This window comes from Nomascus leucogenys, chromosome 8 (assembly GCF_006542625.1).
Source record: "Nomascus leucogenys isolate Asia chromosome 8, Asia_NLE_v1, whole genome shotgun sequence".
NCBI classification, from domain to species: domain Eukaryota; kingdom Metazoa; phylum Chordata; class Mammalia; order Primates; family Hylobatidae; genus Nomascus; species Nomascus leucogenys.
Genome location: NC_044388.1, coordinates 51,676,767 through 51,691,622, shown reverse-complemented (window position 1 = coordinate 51,691,622; position 14,856 = coordinate 51,676,767). Strand labels below are relative to the sequence as shown.

Sequence of the window (14,856 nt, the reverse complement as noted above, 5' to 3'; positions counted from 1 at the left end):
AGCTGGTAGAATGTTGTTCATATCTGCTACTCTGTTACATTTGTTAAATTATTTTTTATTTTTGCAATTGACACATAGTAATTGTACATATTTATGGGGTACACAGTGATGGTGCCGTACATGGAATGTAAAATGATCAGATCAGGGTAATTAGCATGCCCATCATTGCAAATATCACTTTTTTTGTGTTGGGAGCATTTAACATCCTCCTCCTAGCTATGTGAAACTGTATATTATTAGTAGCTATGGTCATCCTACAGTGGCGTAGAACATTAGAACTTGTTCCTCCTGCCTAGCTATAATTTTGTATCCTTCAACCAACCTCTCCCTATGCCGTTTCCCTCCACCCTTCCCAGCCTCTAGTATCCTCTGTTCTTCTTCTTACTTCTTTGAGATCACTTTTTTTTTAAGCTTCCATATGTGGGTGAGAACATGTGGTTTCTAACTTTTGTTAAGCATTTTTAAGGTCTCGATTTTTACTCTTTGGAAAAGAAAACTGGGAACGTTTCAGTGCCCACAGTTTTATCTCCCCTGATTGGGCTGATGCGTGTCTGGAGACTGACCGCCACCTGCCTGGGAAGCTCCCGGGCCACACCTAAGCCATGCTTCCCGGTGCCGTGCAGAATCGGAAGACATTCACTGATCCCCTTTCTGTCTTTAAAGGATATTCCCCGAGTCCCTCCGGTGGCTAATGGCCACCCAGCAGTTTGAGTCTGCAAAGAGGCTGATCCTCCACTTCACACAGAAGAACCGCATGAACCCTGAGGGCGACATCAAGGGTGTGATGCCAGGTGAGCACACCGCGGGCTGGCCAGGGCGGGAGCCTGTGCAGGGCTCAGAGAGGCTCCACGGGGCAGGTCCCTGACACCTGGGCTGGTTTTGTTGCACAGACAGCTGTCTCAACCAGCTGTGCAATTCTCCTGTGACCTTTTGGCCTGCACAAGGGCAATGGAGCAGCCTTGACACTCTCTCCACTTGCTAGGTGTTGGTTTCTTTCATGATCAAGTCCAGCACACTCTGGATCTGCTCATCTCCTGCCTAAATCCAGAAGCGAGCCATGAGCCCAATATATACTGCTCAAGGGAATATTTGGCTGTCTCGCCCATAGCCTACCTGCCTGCCTGGTCTAAACACTGCCAGAGTGCTGTCTCAGGGTGTAGATGGCCCCTGTGACCTCAGCTTTCCTAAGCATGACCTTCAGAGAGCCACCATTGTCTTTACCTGGCCATGACCTATTTGTTGGGCAGCTGAAGACGGGAAAGGTGAAGTGTTTTTGGATAGTCGTTCAGATCCATAGAATTCCTGTGTGTCAGGAGCGTTACCACAGGTAGGTGGGGGTTCTCAACCTGGGGATCCACGTGTCACCGGGAGGCTGTTAAAATCCAGATTCCTAGGCCTCTCCCTGGCACCCAGAGATCCTGACCTATTAGATTTGGAATAAGCCCTGAGAACTTGCATTTCTAATAAGCACTAGAAAAGATTCTGATGCAAGTGGTATACAGATCTCCGTTTGAAGATCACTGGTGGTCTCGGCCCAAGCTCTGACTCACTGCCCTCACTGAAGACCTGGGATAAATTGTTGTTATAAAATTCCCTGGGAAAATAACCTCCAGGCCATTGTCCAAGACAGAATATGCTCATTTTCCCCCATGGCCAGAAATGCTTGTGATGATGATTCATTCATTAAACCAACAAGTGTTTACTAAATGCCTGCTGTGTTTCAGGCGCTATTCTAGAGCAGAGAAGACACAGGCAAAGCCTTGCTCTCACGTAACTTGCAGGCAGGTGGGGCACACAGACAGGGAAGTTACACGTGCGTACATACGTCAGGAGGGATGAAACAGCAGGGCCGTGGGATGGAGGGTGGCGGGGAGGGACTACAGTCAGAGTGGCTGCGGAAGCTTTGCTCCAAGGGCACAGGTGCAGGGGCCTGAGTGAGGTGGGAGAATGTGCCCTGCAGGTATCCATTTACGATGGGAAGGGATGCGCGGGAACCCCAAATCAGAGAAGCCCTTGGTACCTGGACAGGCCTCTCGTTAAGACTCCCAGTTCAGAAGATTGGGGACACTAGGTCACTAGAAGCTCCTTGGTGCTGCCGTAGCTCAGCCAGGATGTCATCCTTTGCCTCAACTTGTGCAGGGACCTGAGAGTCAGGACACCCAGGCTGGACCACGTGCTGGGTGGGGTGGGGCCCACCCAGGGACGCCTGAAGCTTTTGCTTCACTGGACAGAAGAAGGACGTGAACCAGGTCTGGTTGACATGAAGGGTGCTGAGTGCTGGTGCATCTGTGGTCCCTTTTTATCCAGGGACAGTGACAAGAAACAAGATGACACTCACATGGCACTTACATGTCAGCTACTTTTCTAAGTGATTTGCAAATATTAATTCATATTTAATATTTAGTCCCAAGCGCTTCATTTGTATTATTTCTCCATGACAGCCTATGAGAGAGGCACTATAATTAGCCCCATTTGCCGACGAGGAAACGGGAGCACAGAGAGGCTAAGCAGCTTCCAGAGGTCACGCAGCTGCTAAGAAGTTGAGCGAGGACTTGTCCAGCAGGGGTGCAAAGTCCAGCAGGGGTGGCTTTGCCATGCTGCTCTAAGATGAGGGAGAGCTCTGGATAGATACAAACTTCCCTGCGCTGAGTAGTGAGTACTCAATCCAGGTTTCTCCAGCGGGACCGTGCTTGCTCGTTTTGGATGGTCCAGATGGCTTTCCCAGATTTCCCCAGACCCCACTCGTTAGCAGGTGAATGCTCTTAGGCTTACGGTACAATCTTTGTGGCATTTCCCTAATTAAGTCATCACACTCCGCTTCTTTCACGTTAAAATATTGTCTGGGAATAGCTTGTTTTCTCAGCCCTAATTACACTGATTCATTTCCCTCCTATATTTGGAAAGTGGTATTAGATCCTTTTTAAAAATTTATTTCTTTGCTTATGAGTTTTGCTGGTGCTTATTTCCTTTCCAGAGTCCCAGGCAGGAGGCTGGGTGAGAGGCAGTTGGTGACATGTGACTTAACAAAGAGGAGAGAGGCTTCACCTCCTTGGGGAGCCATCCTCAGGCGGTCGCTCTGCCCTGCAGCCCTTCACAGCGGCCTCTGCTCTCTGCCGCCCCCGGCTGTCAGATGTGTTGATGGCAGCACGATCGGCAGGGCTGCTGAGTGCTGGGGGAAGGCAGCGTGTTTTTCAGTTGCTACGTCTCCCACTTCCAGCTTCCTCTGCCCAGGCTCAGTTTTCTGCATGGAATCTTCCTCCCATCACCCCATCTAATCCCACAGCCAACACCTGCTCCCAGCCTCGTGTCTGTCACCCTCTCGCGCCCTGGCCAGCTGGCTGGGCTCCCAGCTTTGTCCCATCCTCCCTGCCACCAGGTCACACGTGATCTGATCACATCACCACCAGCTTCAAGCCTCTCCAGTGCCTCCCAGTGCCTTTTGAGTAGACCCGAGGTCCTCCAGGCCACTGCGGAGCCCTCTCTGATCTCTGCCTCCCGCCACCTCACACCCTGGCCTTCATTTGGCTCCCAGGACACACCACTGTCTTCCTCTCCACAGGTCCCTCCCCGTGCACACTCCCTGTCCTCTCAGCTCCTCAGAGACCAAGTCAGCCCTCCAGTTATTCACTGTTACAGCTTCAGCACTTCTCCCCGCTTCCCCTCATCCCAGCTATGACGAGTAATTGCAGGGTTCCTTATTACTGCCTGTCACCCCTGCAGAGCGGCGAGGCCAGGCAAGGCAGGGCCCCTGTCTGTAGAGCCAGACACTTCTATGCCCCCAGCAGCAGCCCAGCTGAAGGCCTGACGCGTAGCAGGCATGCCATGAATATTTATGGGCTAAACGAACCCAGGACTCCTGTAGTAAGGAAGGGTTAGGATTGTGGTTGCATCGCCGCTGGGAGGTGAGCATCTCGGGCCTGGCTGGAGGTATGTGTAGGGGTCCAGCAGGGCTGCTCACTGCCCCATCAGTACATCCTAACCTTGGACTTACGCCAGGGGAAAACCTGATGTTCCCAAATTTCTTACTCCCTTTTCTCTTTTAAAGCTGTCCTTGGTTTATCTCCTAGCAAGTGTGATGTTCTCAGTGGCCGGTGCAGCTGAGTTACTTTAGATATGTGGGTGCGTTCCTGGGCGTCATTCTCTCAATGTCAGTCCTGCAACCCTCGTATCACATAACGTGCCCAAGTGCTGAGAGCACCCCTGTGTCATTAGTTCCTGAGGTTTCGGGCGTTTATAGCAGGAGTAGAAGGCCCGCTGGTTCCCAATGTGGCCGTGTGGCCAGCAGCCTAATGCAAAAACGAGACCCGGGATGAGTGCCACACACAGCACTGTGCCTTCAGTTCCACAGGCTGAGCACCCCTTATCCAGAATGCTCGGGACCAGAAGTGTTTCGGGGATTAGATGTTTTGGGATTTGGGGATATTTGTATGATACTTACTGGTTGAGCTTTCCCAATCCCAAAATCCCAAATCTGAATGCTCCAGTGAGCATTTCCTTTGAGAATCATGTGGGTGCTCAAAAGATTCTCAATTTTACAGCATTTCACGCTTCAGATTTTCAGATGCAGAATGCTCAACTGGTAGTAAGATAAGCAAAGTCACTGGACAGTGACTCTGCCAGGCATGGGAGGAAGCGCTTCATGTGCATCTCATCTGCATCTGAGCCTCATGAGGGAGAGGAGCCATTCTCCCTACTTTACAGGAACAGAACAGGCCCAAAGAGGCTGAGCACTGGGGAGCAGTAACTCCATGATCCCTCTCAGTGTCAGGCTAGCCCCAGGGGAAGGACGGCAAATGCACTCCTGTCTTCTTCCTTGTGGGGAGCCATGTGCAGGGTGCAGGCATCTTCCGTCCTCAGCATCAGTCCTCTCTGGGCAGCCCCACACCTTACCCCAGAGAAGCCAACCTGCCCAGCGTTGCCAGGATGCACAGCTGTGATCCCAGCGTCCCCATCTTAGCCCCATGTGGGGCTCCCTGCTACCCTTAGCAATGACAGAGCTTGGGTTTTGTCCTGGCCTGCCTCACTCTGCCTTAACAATCTGTTCAGATCCCGAGATGACGAGAGGGTGGATGTGTCAGGTCCTCTCCACATTCCACGCTAGGTACCTTGCCCAAGTCACACCACCTTTAAGTGATGAAAGCAACATCTGACCCCAGACAGGCTGCACCGGGCCCTCGTTCCGCAGGTGACCTCCACGGCTCACTCAAAGGGCTCGGGTTAGGTGGAGCCCGTGTCTGGGCAGACGAGGACAGAGACGACAGAGGTCGGCAGTGCTCGGTCAGTTGCTGAAGGCTTGGCTACACATTGAAGATTGTGCTGAGGTGACTTCGTGATAAGATTCCTATGGATGCTTATCTTCCACTTGCTTTCAAAGCACATTTATTCAAGTGGCCGAGTAGCCCCATTCTAAATCTGTCCCGGAGGGAAGAGGGGCTGTGTGGAAGAGGCAGCAGGTGCTTTTTCTACTTCCCAACACGGGTGTGGGGCTCAGGGCTGCCTCCTTGGAGCGTTTAGCGTGCGTTTTTAATGACTCTTATGGCAGAGATGGCAGCATCCGTTCTTCCCTTTCATTCTTTTTCTCCTCCTCCTGCTCCTTGTCCTCCTCCTTTTTCTTGTCTTGCTTTCCATCTCTATAACGATGTTTCTCCAATTTCACCCCTAACGCACTAGCATCATCCACTAGGATGACAACAAAGCCGGTGTCTCTCACACCCCCACGCAAGCCAATTCCAGTTCTCCTCTGCGCGTGTTTTCCCTGCTTCTCCTGAGCCTGGTCTTGGGCGAGCGGCCACTGCCTCCTCTGCTGTCCTTAGAGGCCTGGTTTACCTCACACCAGATGGCCAAATGTGGAGAGGCCATGCCCTCCTCCCAGTGGGTCAGCAAGGTCGTCAGGGCCTCCTTTCCCTCCCTCTGTTGGTGAAAAGAAGCTGGAAGATGTTGAGTTCACTGAGCACGGGGCAGGAGGACACGTGCTCCCCGAGTGCTCCCAGAGGCCGCGCCGAGTTCTCCCATCCGGCCCTCAAGGCAGCGCTTCATCCTACTTCACAGACGAGCAGCTGGGCTCAGAGCAAGGACAGTGTAGCTTTTCCAAGGAGCCAGCCAGAAGTGCAGAAGTTGGGTTCCTGCCCAGGCTCATCGGGCCCCTCACAGCACCCAGACCTCAGCCCCGACCACACGGAGATCCGTGAAAATGCGGAGGCACAGGGGCTGCAGGATGGCGTTGGACATACCTGGCTCATCAAAATTCAGTCGGCTCGACATGGGTTTTGGTTGGAAAATTTTCTGATGGCTCTAAGTCAAGCAGGCTGATGTGTCCTCCTCCTCCTCTGTCTCGAGGAGAGCATGGGAGCTGGGTACTCGCAGCAGCAAATCCTGGATGCCAGTGTCCCACAACCTGGCCGGGCTCCCTGTTGCCCATTCATTTCCATGTGTGAGGAGTTTAGAGAAGTCCCTAGATGTCCATCTGATACCTGGACAGACAAAAAGGCCTCTTGGCTTCAGCTACCACTGAGGGTGTTAGAGCCATCTGAAGTGTCCTGTAACAGAGAGCGCTGCCTTGAGGGCTGGATGGGAGAACTCGGCACGGCCTCCGGAAGCACTGGAGGATTCGGGGCCCAGAAGAACAGACATAATGCTGCGGAAGCTTCATGCTGTTGTTGACAGGCTGGTGATATGAGTAACTGGTAGTAAGATAAGCACAAAGTCATTGGACAGTGACTCTGCCAGGCATGGGAAGCGCTTCATGTGCTTCCTGAAAACCTATCAATAGCCCTGGAAAGGTTAATCTAATTCCACTTAGAAGAATTCAGTTACCTCTGCAGACTACAGTCAATTTTTTAGACTGGGTTCTAGGTTTAATTTTATTTAAAAAGCTCAGGTCATAATGCAGTTGTTGTTGCTTAACATCATACTTCATAAACAATAACATATCAGGAGTTCAGTTTGGGGTATATATTTTTTAAAACTTTAAACTCATATGGACTTGCCAATGGACATTTAAATTTTCTTCTCGGAAGTCTTCCATGGTGAGAAAACATAGCTATTACAGTTGGTTTCTGATGAGTTCTATAATAGGAAAGATATTCAGATCATCGGATCCAAGGTTTTCTGTTAACCATGATATTTTCAAGCTCTTTACAAAATTTGTTTCTTTTTTAACCATAGAGAAACTGTGCCTATAGTCAAAGTAGCCCATTTTTGCTGAGGAAAAATGGACCTTGGGAGCTGAGAGGGTCCGTGGACCCGCAGCTGAAATGCCGGCCCTGTGGGCTTGCACACACACCTCAATCTTTGCACCCAAGTATGGGAAGGGAGAAAGTTCTGGAAACTCAGGAGACATGAGATCCCTCAGACAAGTGAAAGGTTTCTCCTTCTCCCTTCTGTGCCCTGGCTGGTGACACTGAGTTCAAAAACAATGTTTGAATAAAAAGTTCCTAAATCTCTATGGTTTAGCAACACATTTTTTCTTCAAACTATAATGAAAGAGCTTTGTGACCCTCCTGCCGCTGGATGGCAGGAAGGAGGTGGAAGAGGAGGGTTGAACTTGAGCCATCCAGGGTTCGGAGTGGCCCTCGGAAGCACAGGGCTGGGGTCCTGGAGACGCAGCCCGAGGGAGCAGGAGGGTCTCTCCAGAGGCAACGCGGCGCCTCCCAGCACTCGACTTCCCCGATTGCGAATGTCTGATACTGTCATGATACTATTGTCAACACTAAGAGAGTGACATTGGAACACTACTCTTCACCAAACCCCAGCCTTTATTTGGCGCTTCTGATCATCGGGCTTTCCATGACGACTCCTCCCGCCCCGGGATGCCGCCCAGGACTGCGTCTCATCCTCCCCTGTCTCCTGGTCTGACAGCTGCTCAGTCTTTCTTGTTTCTTGTGACCTTGACAGTCTTGAAGAGTCCCGGTTCCCCTCGGCTTCGGGAAGTCTCCCTTTTGTTTTTTAGCTCCCCAGTAGGGGATTATTCCATGAAGACATGCCAGGCTAGGAAGGCAGAGAGGCGACAGAAGGCTGAGAGTGGCATTCCTGCTCCCAGACGTGCACGCAGACAGCTCCTGGAGGCCAGCGCCGCCCCACACCCATTCTGAATCTTCCCTGTAAATTGCCAAATCAACACCAGCACCTCCGCAGACCCCTTGGCCTGGTGAATGTAACACTGTGCTGGTGGACTCCCTTCAGAGGGGCTTTCAGAGCTGCTGGAGCCGCACAAGAAACTCAGTCTCATGACTTTATAGTTGCTCACATCCCTTGGAGCCAAAACATTGTCCAGCTCCCAAGGACTTCTGTTAACTAAAACATGCACACATATACATATGCATATGAATGCGTGCATGTATGCGCGTATACACATACACGCAGATGTATTCACTTACGTATTTGTCTTTCAAAGATTCATACGTCCTAAGGGCAGTTTCAGCAGAAGTAGCTACAGCCATGGTAAGTTCCACCCCACAAGGCTGAGGAGCATATCTGCATGTGGCCTTCCCAGTCGCCAAGCCGGGGGTGACACAGGCGGATGCAGAGTGTATGGAAAAGAACTGCGTGTTTAGATTTGCCCAGTTTCTAATGAGTGCCTCAGTAACCTGGAATATCATCGCTGAGCTCTGTACTCAGACAAAAGTGAACTGAGTCGACACTGTTTGTGTGTACTCTGCCTGGTTCCAAAAAAAGGGTTTGTGATGGAAACTTCTGCTGATGGTGCACCTTGGTGCCCTCTCAGGCACCCGAGGGAAACCTGAACTGCAAAGCTGGGGTCTTATGAGTGCCTTTCTATCCTGGAAACCCAGACCCTATCCACTGGCCAAAAAAAAAAAAAAAAAAAAAGCCTTTCTCTCCCTTCTGTGGTGCCCGAACTGGGGAACCAGGGCTGTGACTGCAGCTGCTGTCCCGTCCTCCGTGGGCCTGCCCAGGGCTCACAGGGTCTGTTTCTTTGCAGAGTTGGAGAAGGAGCTTTCCCGGAGGCCCAAGAAGGTCTGCATCGTGAAGGTGGTGGGGACACGGAACCTGTGGAAGAACATTGTGGTCCTGTGTGTGAACTCGTGAGTCACAGAGGACAAGTGCCAGCTGGGTGGGAGGGGGTCAGGGAAGGGGGGGTGGCAGTGAAGTCCAGGGCCCTGCTCCCCACCCCGCTGAACTCGGAATCTTAAGGGTGCGTGTGAAGAGTGACACGGGCTAGAAGGTATTGACCTCCCCCTCCCGGAAGCCTCAAGCAGCCGGCGCCCCCAGCCCAGGCATGTAAACCTGTGAACAGGGCCTCCCCAGCATGTGCCCGTGAGGTCCAGGGAACCAAGATGCACATGAACGCACCTCCTCAGGGACACAGTGGGGGGGTGCTACAAGGCTGGAAATTCTGGGCCCTGTCTCAGGACAGGGGATTTGAGACCCATGAGGCCTTGGCTGCAAGGTGGCTGTGTCCCCTGCCTGTAGCCGGCCCCACCCTTCTTGAGCCTGCAGCCAGCCTGGCCAGAGGCCCCAGGACAGCCATGGGTAGAGGCAGGTGGGCCTGAGCCAGGCCAGCGAGCCCAGATCTCCTCCCAGGGCCCTCACTGGCCCAGGTCACCGTGCCTGCTGGGTCCTGCAGGGGCTGGGGGCATCACTCATGCAGGTTCTTTGCAGCCCAGTCCCTGGACTTGGTGTGTACGTAGAAGGTCACTCCTGTCTTGAGCTCAGTGGCCCTGACTGTGCAAGGCGGTCCCTTGTTCAGGGTCAGAGGTCACCAAGGTGGCAGAGGGGAGGGACTTGACTCATTTGGATTAGAGGTCACCTGGGGTGTTGCACTCATTTGTGGAAGGTCTCGAGCTGCCACCAGGTAAAGACAGAGGCCCAGGGTGAGGGTGAGGGGCCAAGCATCCCCCATGGCTTTTTCTGTCAAAGCAGCTCTATTACATTAGTTCTCCATATTGGGGTTCTGGGTTGAAATTGGTTTGTGAGGGGTACAAGAGGCTCTACTGCGAAAACAACAGTAGAGCCTCATCCTAGAGCTCAGGAGAGAGACTGAGGGCAGGGACCGGCCACAGCCATGCCAGGCCAAGCCCAGGGCCCCAGCCTTGGCTACCCTGCTGCTACTGCTGCTGCTGCCTGGTTCAGGCAGATGCTGGGTGAGCTGGTGGCACTATTAGGAGTTGAATGGCTTCTCCAAATTTTATGTTGGAAAAAACATGAAATTTGACATAGACAAGATGGTGAGTTTCCATTTTAATGATTCTTTTTGTGGAGACAGGGAACCAAGCTCTCTGGCTCTGTTATCTTCAGATGACCTGTTGTGGTCGGGGAAGACTCCATTTCTACCAGAGCAAGAAGGTAGAAGATTGCCCTGCTATCTCAGCAGGCCAGAAGGGTAACTCTGGAGGCTAACTGAACCAAATCAGTTGCCGGATTATAAAGCCATTGCATGGGGGCTGGGTCCTCTGCATATTTCCCAAGAGGAAAGGCATTCACGTGGCAAGGGGTGGCCTCTCCCTATGGAGCAGGGATGGGGTCTGTTACAGCCGACCTTGGTGCATTCTCAAGGTTAGATGAGAAGGACTTAGATTTCCCTGAAGCACAAAAGGGTGGTTGGGAGAGAGAAGGGGCAGTTTTTGGCTCTGGGATGGATGCCAAGAGCAGATATAACAAGGGTCCCGTGAGGCACCACAGGTGCATCACACACAGGCACACCCCAAAGGTTCCTGAGAGCCCTGAAGCACCCCATGGATGGCCATCAGCAGCCTCCCTGGGAGGGCGCAGCCATGCCTTTGTTCCTGTTTTCAGGGCAGACACATGTTTCCAGCAGGTTGATACACTCATGTGGGGCAGTAAAGAAGCTTGACCCACGGCAGTGGAGGGGAAACAGGGATAAATTAAGAATCAAAATGAAGGCCGGCATGGTGGCTCACACCTGTAATCCCAGCACTTTGGGAAGCCAAGGTGGGCAGATCACTTGAGGTCAGGAGTTCGAGACCAGCCTGTCCAACATGGTAAAACCCTGTCTCTACCAAAAAATACAAAAATTAGCTGGGCATGGTGGTGGGTGCCTGTAATCGCAGCTACTTGGGAGGCTGAAGCAGGACAATCACTTGAACCAGGGAAGGGCATGTTGCAGTGAGCTGAGATCTTGCCACTGCACTCCAGCTTGGGTAACAGAGCATGGCTGTACACACACACACGAAAAAGAGAGTTTCCTGAGGACCATATATATGTCTTCCATTGGCCTGGCTTCTGCCTGGCTCCTCCAGGCTGCGTGGGTGGAGTTGAGGTTGGTGTGGGTAGATCACACCCTTCCAGAACCCTAAGTGCCCAGAGAAGCACAGACCCAGAGAAGCTGCGTCTCTGAGTTGCCGCTTACCCACCAAGAGCCTCGTGTGAGCTGCTCTGCCCCGCTGCCCCTGTGAAGTGGGTGTGCAGTGGCTGTTGGAGTATGGCCCTGGGTTAAATGAGTCAGTACCTGCAAAGCGCTTTGTCTTGGAGGATTCCCATGAAAGCGCGTGTTTTAACAAAAGGACTCACTGCTCTTGTGCCCACACCTGTCTACTAAAGCCGCGGTAGAGGAGCATGAGCCTGGACCTCCATCAGAAGCAGCATTCCATATTTCTCCAGCATCTCCTCTTGCATTTGCTCTGTAATCTGCTCGTGGTTTGGTCATGATGGGCTTTTCTATGACACATTGAGTTGCTTCTTCATCTCCTGGTCACCTGACAGCACGAGCTCCCAGGAGATGGCACAGCCCCTGGCGTGGGGGCAGCCCACCCACCGCCGCTCGGTATGTCTCCACAGGCTGACGGGGTACGGGATCCACCACTGCTTTGCCAGGAGCATGATGGGCCACGAGGTGAAGGTGCCGCTCCTGGAGAACTTCTACGCTGACTACTATACCACGGCCAGCATCGCGCTGGTGTCCTGCCTGGCCATGTGCGTGGTGGTCCGGTTCCTCGGGCGCAGGGGAGGGCTGCTGCTCTTCATGATCCTCACCGCCCTGGCCTCGCTCCTGCAGCTCGGTCTCCTCAACCGTGAGTGGGCCAGGGAGGTGGGCCGGGTGCAGGGAGGGGAACTGGCAGATCCCCAAGGGCATTTGAAGGGCTGCGTAACACTCCATTGGCCACTCTAAAATCTGCCGCTGGAAGATGCTGCTCTGGGGAGGACAGAGCTTCAGTTGAGAGCATCTGTGGAGCCCGCCTTAGAGGGCACTGGGCCTTCCCTCCTCCCCCTGCCCCAGCCCAGGCTGCACCATAATTCCTTCCGAGTCCTGGTGGCTGGGTCTTCGCTAATAGGTAGACTGCTTCTGTGTGACTCATCACATGACGAAGAAGAACAAAGGATTGTTTCTTTTGAGTGACATTAAGGGGGAAATAAATCTGTTTTGTCACCCTTGCATTAGGGCCCTGCTTTTCAGCAGATGTTCCCGAGTTCATCAGCTTCTCTTTGGACCAAAGAATTTCTCAGTAAAAGTTAAAAATAATCTGGCCAGATGCGGTGGCTCACGCCTGTAATCCCAGCACTTTGGGAGGCTGAGGCGGTCAGATCATGAGGTCAGGAGTTCAAACCGGCCTGACCAATATAGTGAAACCCCATCTCTACTAAATATACAAACAATAATTAGCTGGGCTTGGTGGTGCACACCTGTAGTCCCAGCTACTTGGGAGGCTGAGGCAGAAGAATCGCCTGAACTTGGGAGGCAGAGGTTGCAATAAGCTGAGATCATGCCACTGCACTCCAGCCTGGGTGACAGAGCAAGACTCCGTCTCAAAAAAAAAATAAGACAAAGCTAGAGAGTCCGTCTGGCCCTTCTAGCAAGCTCTGTATAGCTCCTCACCAACAAATACCCACTCCCGTGTATGGACAAACCACCACAGCACCTCCGTGGCCGGCCCAGGGCGCGACATGAATAGGCAGGACTGATAAGCCTCTTCTCCCACCCTGGCACGGTCCTCCTCGGACAGGCTCAGGACACTGTGGGAACATCGACCCCACAGAGCTCCCCTGCCTTTACAAGGAAAAGGAACCCAGGCTCTCAGAACTAGACGCCAGGGCTGTCCACCACACCCAGATGAGAGCAGCCTTGTTGTGCAGCGTGGATTAGAGATGGCTCACTTCAAAGTCAGGAGCAGCTTTCTAACTTGGACAGTTCCTATGCAAACTATACCTTGCTGGGAGACTGCCGTTAGGCTTAGCTAATGGAATGCACATGTGGCGCCTGTCTCCCTCCGTCCCCGTTCCCCAGCTGCCCTTCCAGGGAGTCTCTGCCCTGTTCACACAGTTGGGACGGAAGTGGCAGGGTGCCTCAGCCCCCGGGTGTTGCGATGCCCCTTTGGCCCTGAGCAGGAATGCACAGGAACCCCCAAGCGAACACCAAGCAGCCGTGAGGAGCACAGCTGGGGCTGGCAGGGGCGCCCCACAGCGCTTCACGCTGCTTGAGTGCAGGCCGCAGTGACCTGTGGGTGACTTTATATGCAAGGAACCTCACCTTTTGCACCTGCTAGGGTCTCACTGTGAAGGTTCCATTTTCTCCTCAGGCTCTGAGGCCAGCAGGGTCTCACTCCTGTCTTCCTAACAAAAAGATCTGTTTAGTGCAGTATGAATCCCACTGCCCCGGCGGCCAGCGCCATCCCAGACACGGAAGGGAGTTTGCTTGAACCAAGTCGCACGGGAACACGCTAGGCTAACTCCACACCTAATGTGCTCTCTCCTCCCTTCTCTCTTGCTTGGCCCTTGTCTGTGTGGGTGCGATCACGTCCGCGGGCCCAGTGATTGGAAAGTACAGCCAGCACCCAGACTCAGGTGAGTCCCAAGCGCGGGGCTGTGCTTCCTCGTCTTGTATTACATCTAAATGGGTGTTTTCTCGAAGACTCACAGACCTGTGTGGTTTCCATTTCCTCTTTCTCCCCCTTGCCCTCCAAGAACTGCAGCTGAAGTTGGCCGTAGGTTGGACACTATATGGATACATTTGTATTCTCCCTCTTGCCTCTAGAAGGAGCGACTGGTGCTTCCCTATTTGTGTGCTGCTTGGCACGCATGCCCCCACCCCTTCCCCTGGCACCAGGCTCAGCACAGGCCCTGGCCCAGCGCCAACATGCTCTGTCTTATGGACAGCGTCTGGGTGGGGGGAGAAAGCCCGGGAGTGCTGGGGCCCGGCTGTCTGTGCTGCCAGGGGAAGCCGCTGTCCCCCTTTGACTCATGTAAGCTTGCTGCCCTCCAGCCATGGGGACAGCAGAGTGCCACCCTGCACCTCGAAGCTGCTGCTACACCCGCCTGGCCTGCCCCAGCCCTCGCCCGTGTCCCTGGGGAGCGCTTGCCCTCTATGCAGCCTTGGGGGAGCTGAGCTGAGCCCCAGCTGTGTGGTCCTGACAGCATGCCCGTGCACTGTGCCAGACACTGTCCTGGTGCGAGGTCGGTCTCCGGTGCCATTTACGAGGGCCTTGATGGGTTCAACACTTGCCTTCCGGGCCCATAAATTCTGTGGCTTGAGTTTTTGTTTCCTTAAATCAACCCTGACTCAGCTACCCTGTCCCACAACGTTGGGCACATGAGACCTGACTGGAGCAAACGCAGGCCAGGGCAGAGGGATGTTGCTGTGGCACCAGGGACACGCCAGCCTGCCCTCCCACCAGGCATGGCTCCCGGCTGAGGAATTCCAATAGAGGCCACCATGAGCTCCAGCATGCTTGACGCACAGGGACTCATAGAAGCCCCACAAAACCCACTGCAGGGGTTCTGGGCTTCTAGTCCTTGAGGTGCTGCTTGGTCCCCAGAGGGAACTGCATACCCATCCATGCCGCATGCTGGACATTGGGGAGGAGCTGTGCTGTGCAGCCCCAGGCCTCCCTCCCACCCTGGCCTGCCTTCCCCTCTTCCCTCACCACCTTCTTCTGACCTTCCCCC

At 53.4% G+C, this 14,856-nt stretch overlaps 2 protein-coding genes across 4 annotated transcripts in view; one reads left to right on the top strand and one right to left on the bottom strand.

Moving 5' to 3' along the window:
• Nucleotides 1-14,856, bottom strand: part of PSMG4 (proteasome assembly chaperone 4) — a 44,884-nt gene that overhangs the window by 4,745 nt on the left and 25,283 nt on the right. The window lies entirely within an intron of this gene.
• Nucleotides 1-14,856, top strand: part of SLC22A23 (solute carrier family 22 member 23) — a 186,495-nt gene that overhangs the window by 156,395 nt on the left and 15,244 nt on the right. Inside the window, exons 5-9 of one of the 3 annotated variants that reach the window (XM_030817249.1) lie at nucleotides 664-791; nucleotides 8,939-9,041; nucleotides 11,755-11,987; nucleotides 13,723-13,755; nucleotides 13,876-13,899. In XM_030817249.1, coding sequence (XP_030673109.1) covers nucleotides 664-791; nucleotides 8,939-9,041; nucleotides 11,755-11,987; nucleotides 13,723-13,755; nucleotides 13,876-13,899 — 521 coding nt within the window. Of the gene's footprint in view, nucleotides 1-663; nucleotides 792-8,938; nucleotides 9,042-11,754; nucleotides 11,988-13,722; nucleotides 13,756-13,875; nucleotides 14,851-14,856 lie in introns of those variants that run through there. The other 2 variants (XM_030817248.1, XM_012508891.2) reach the window with 2 other exon arrangements.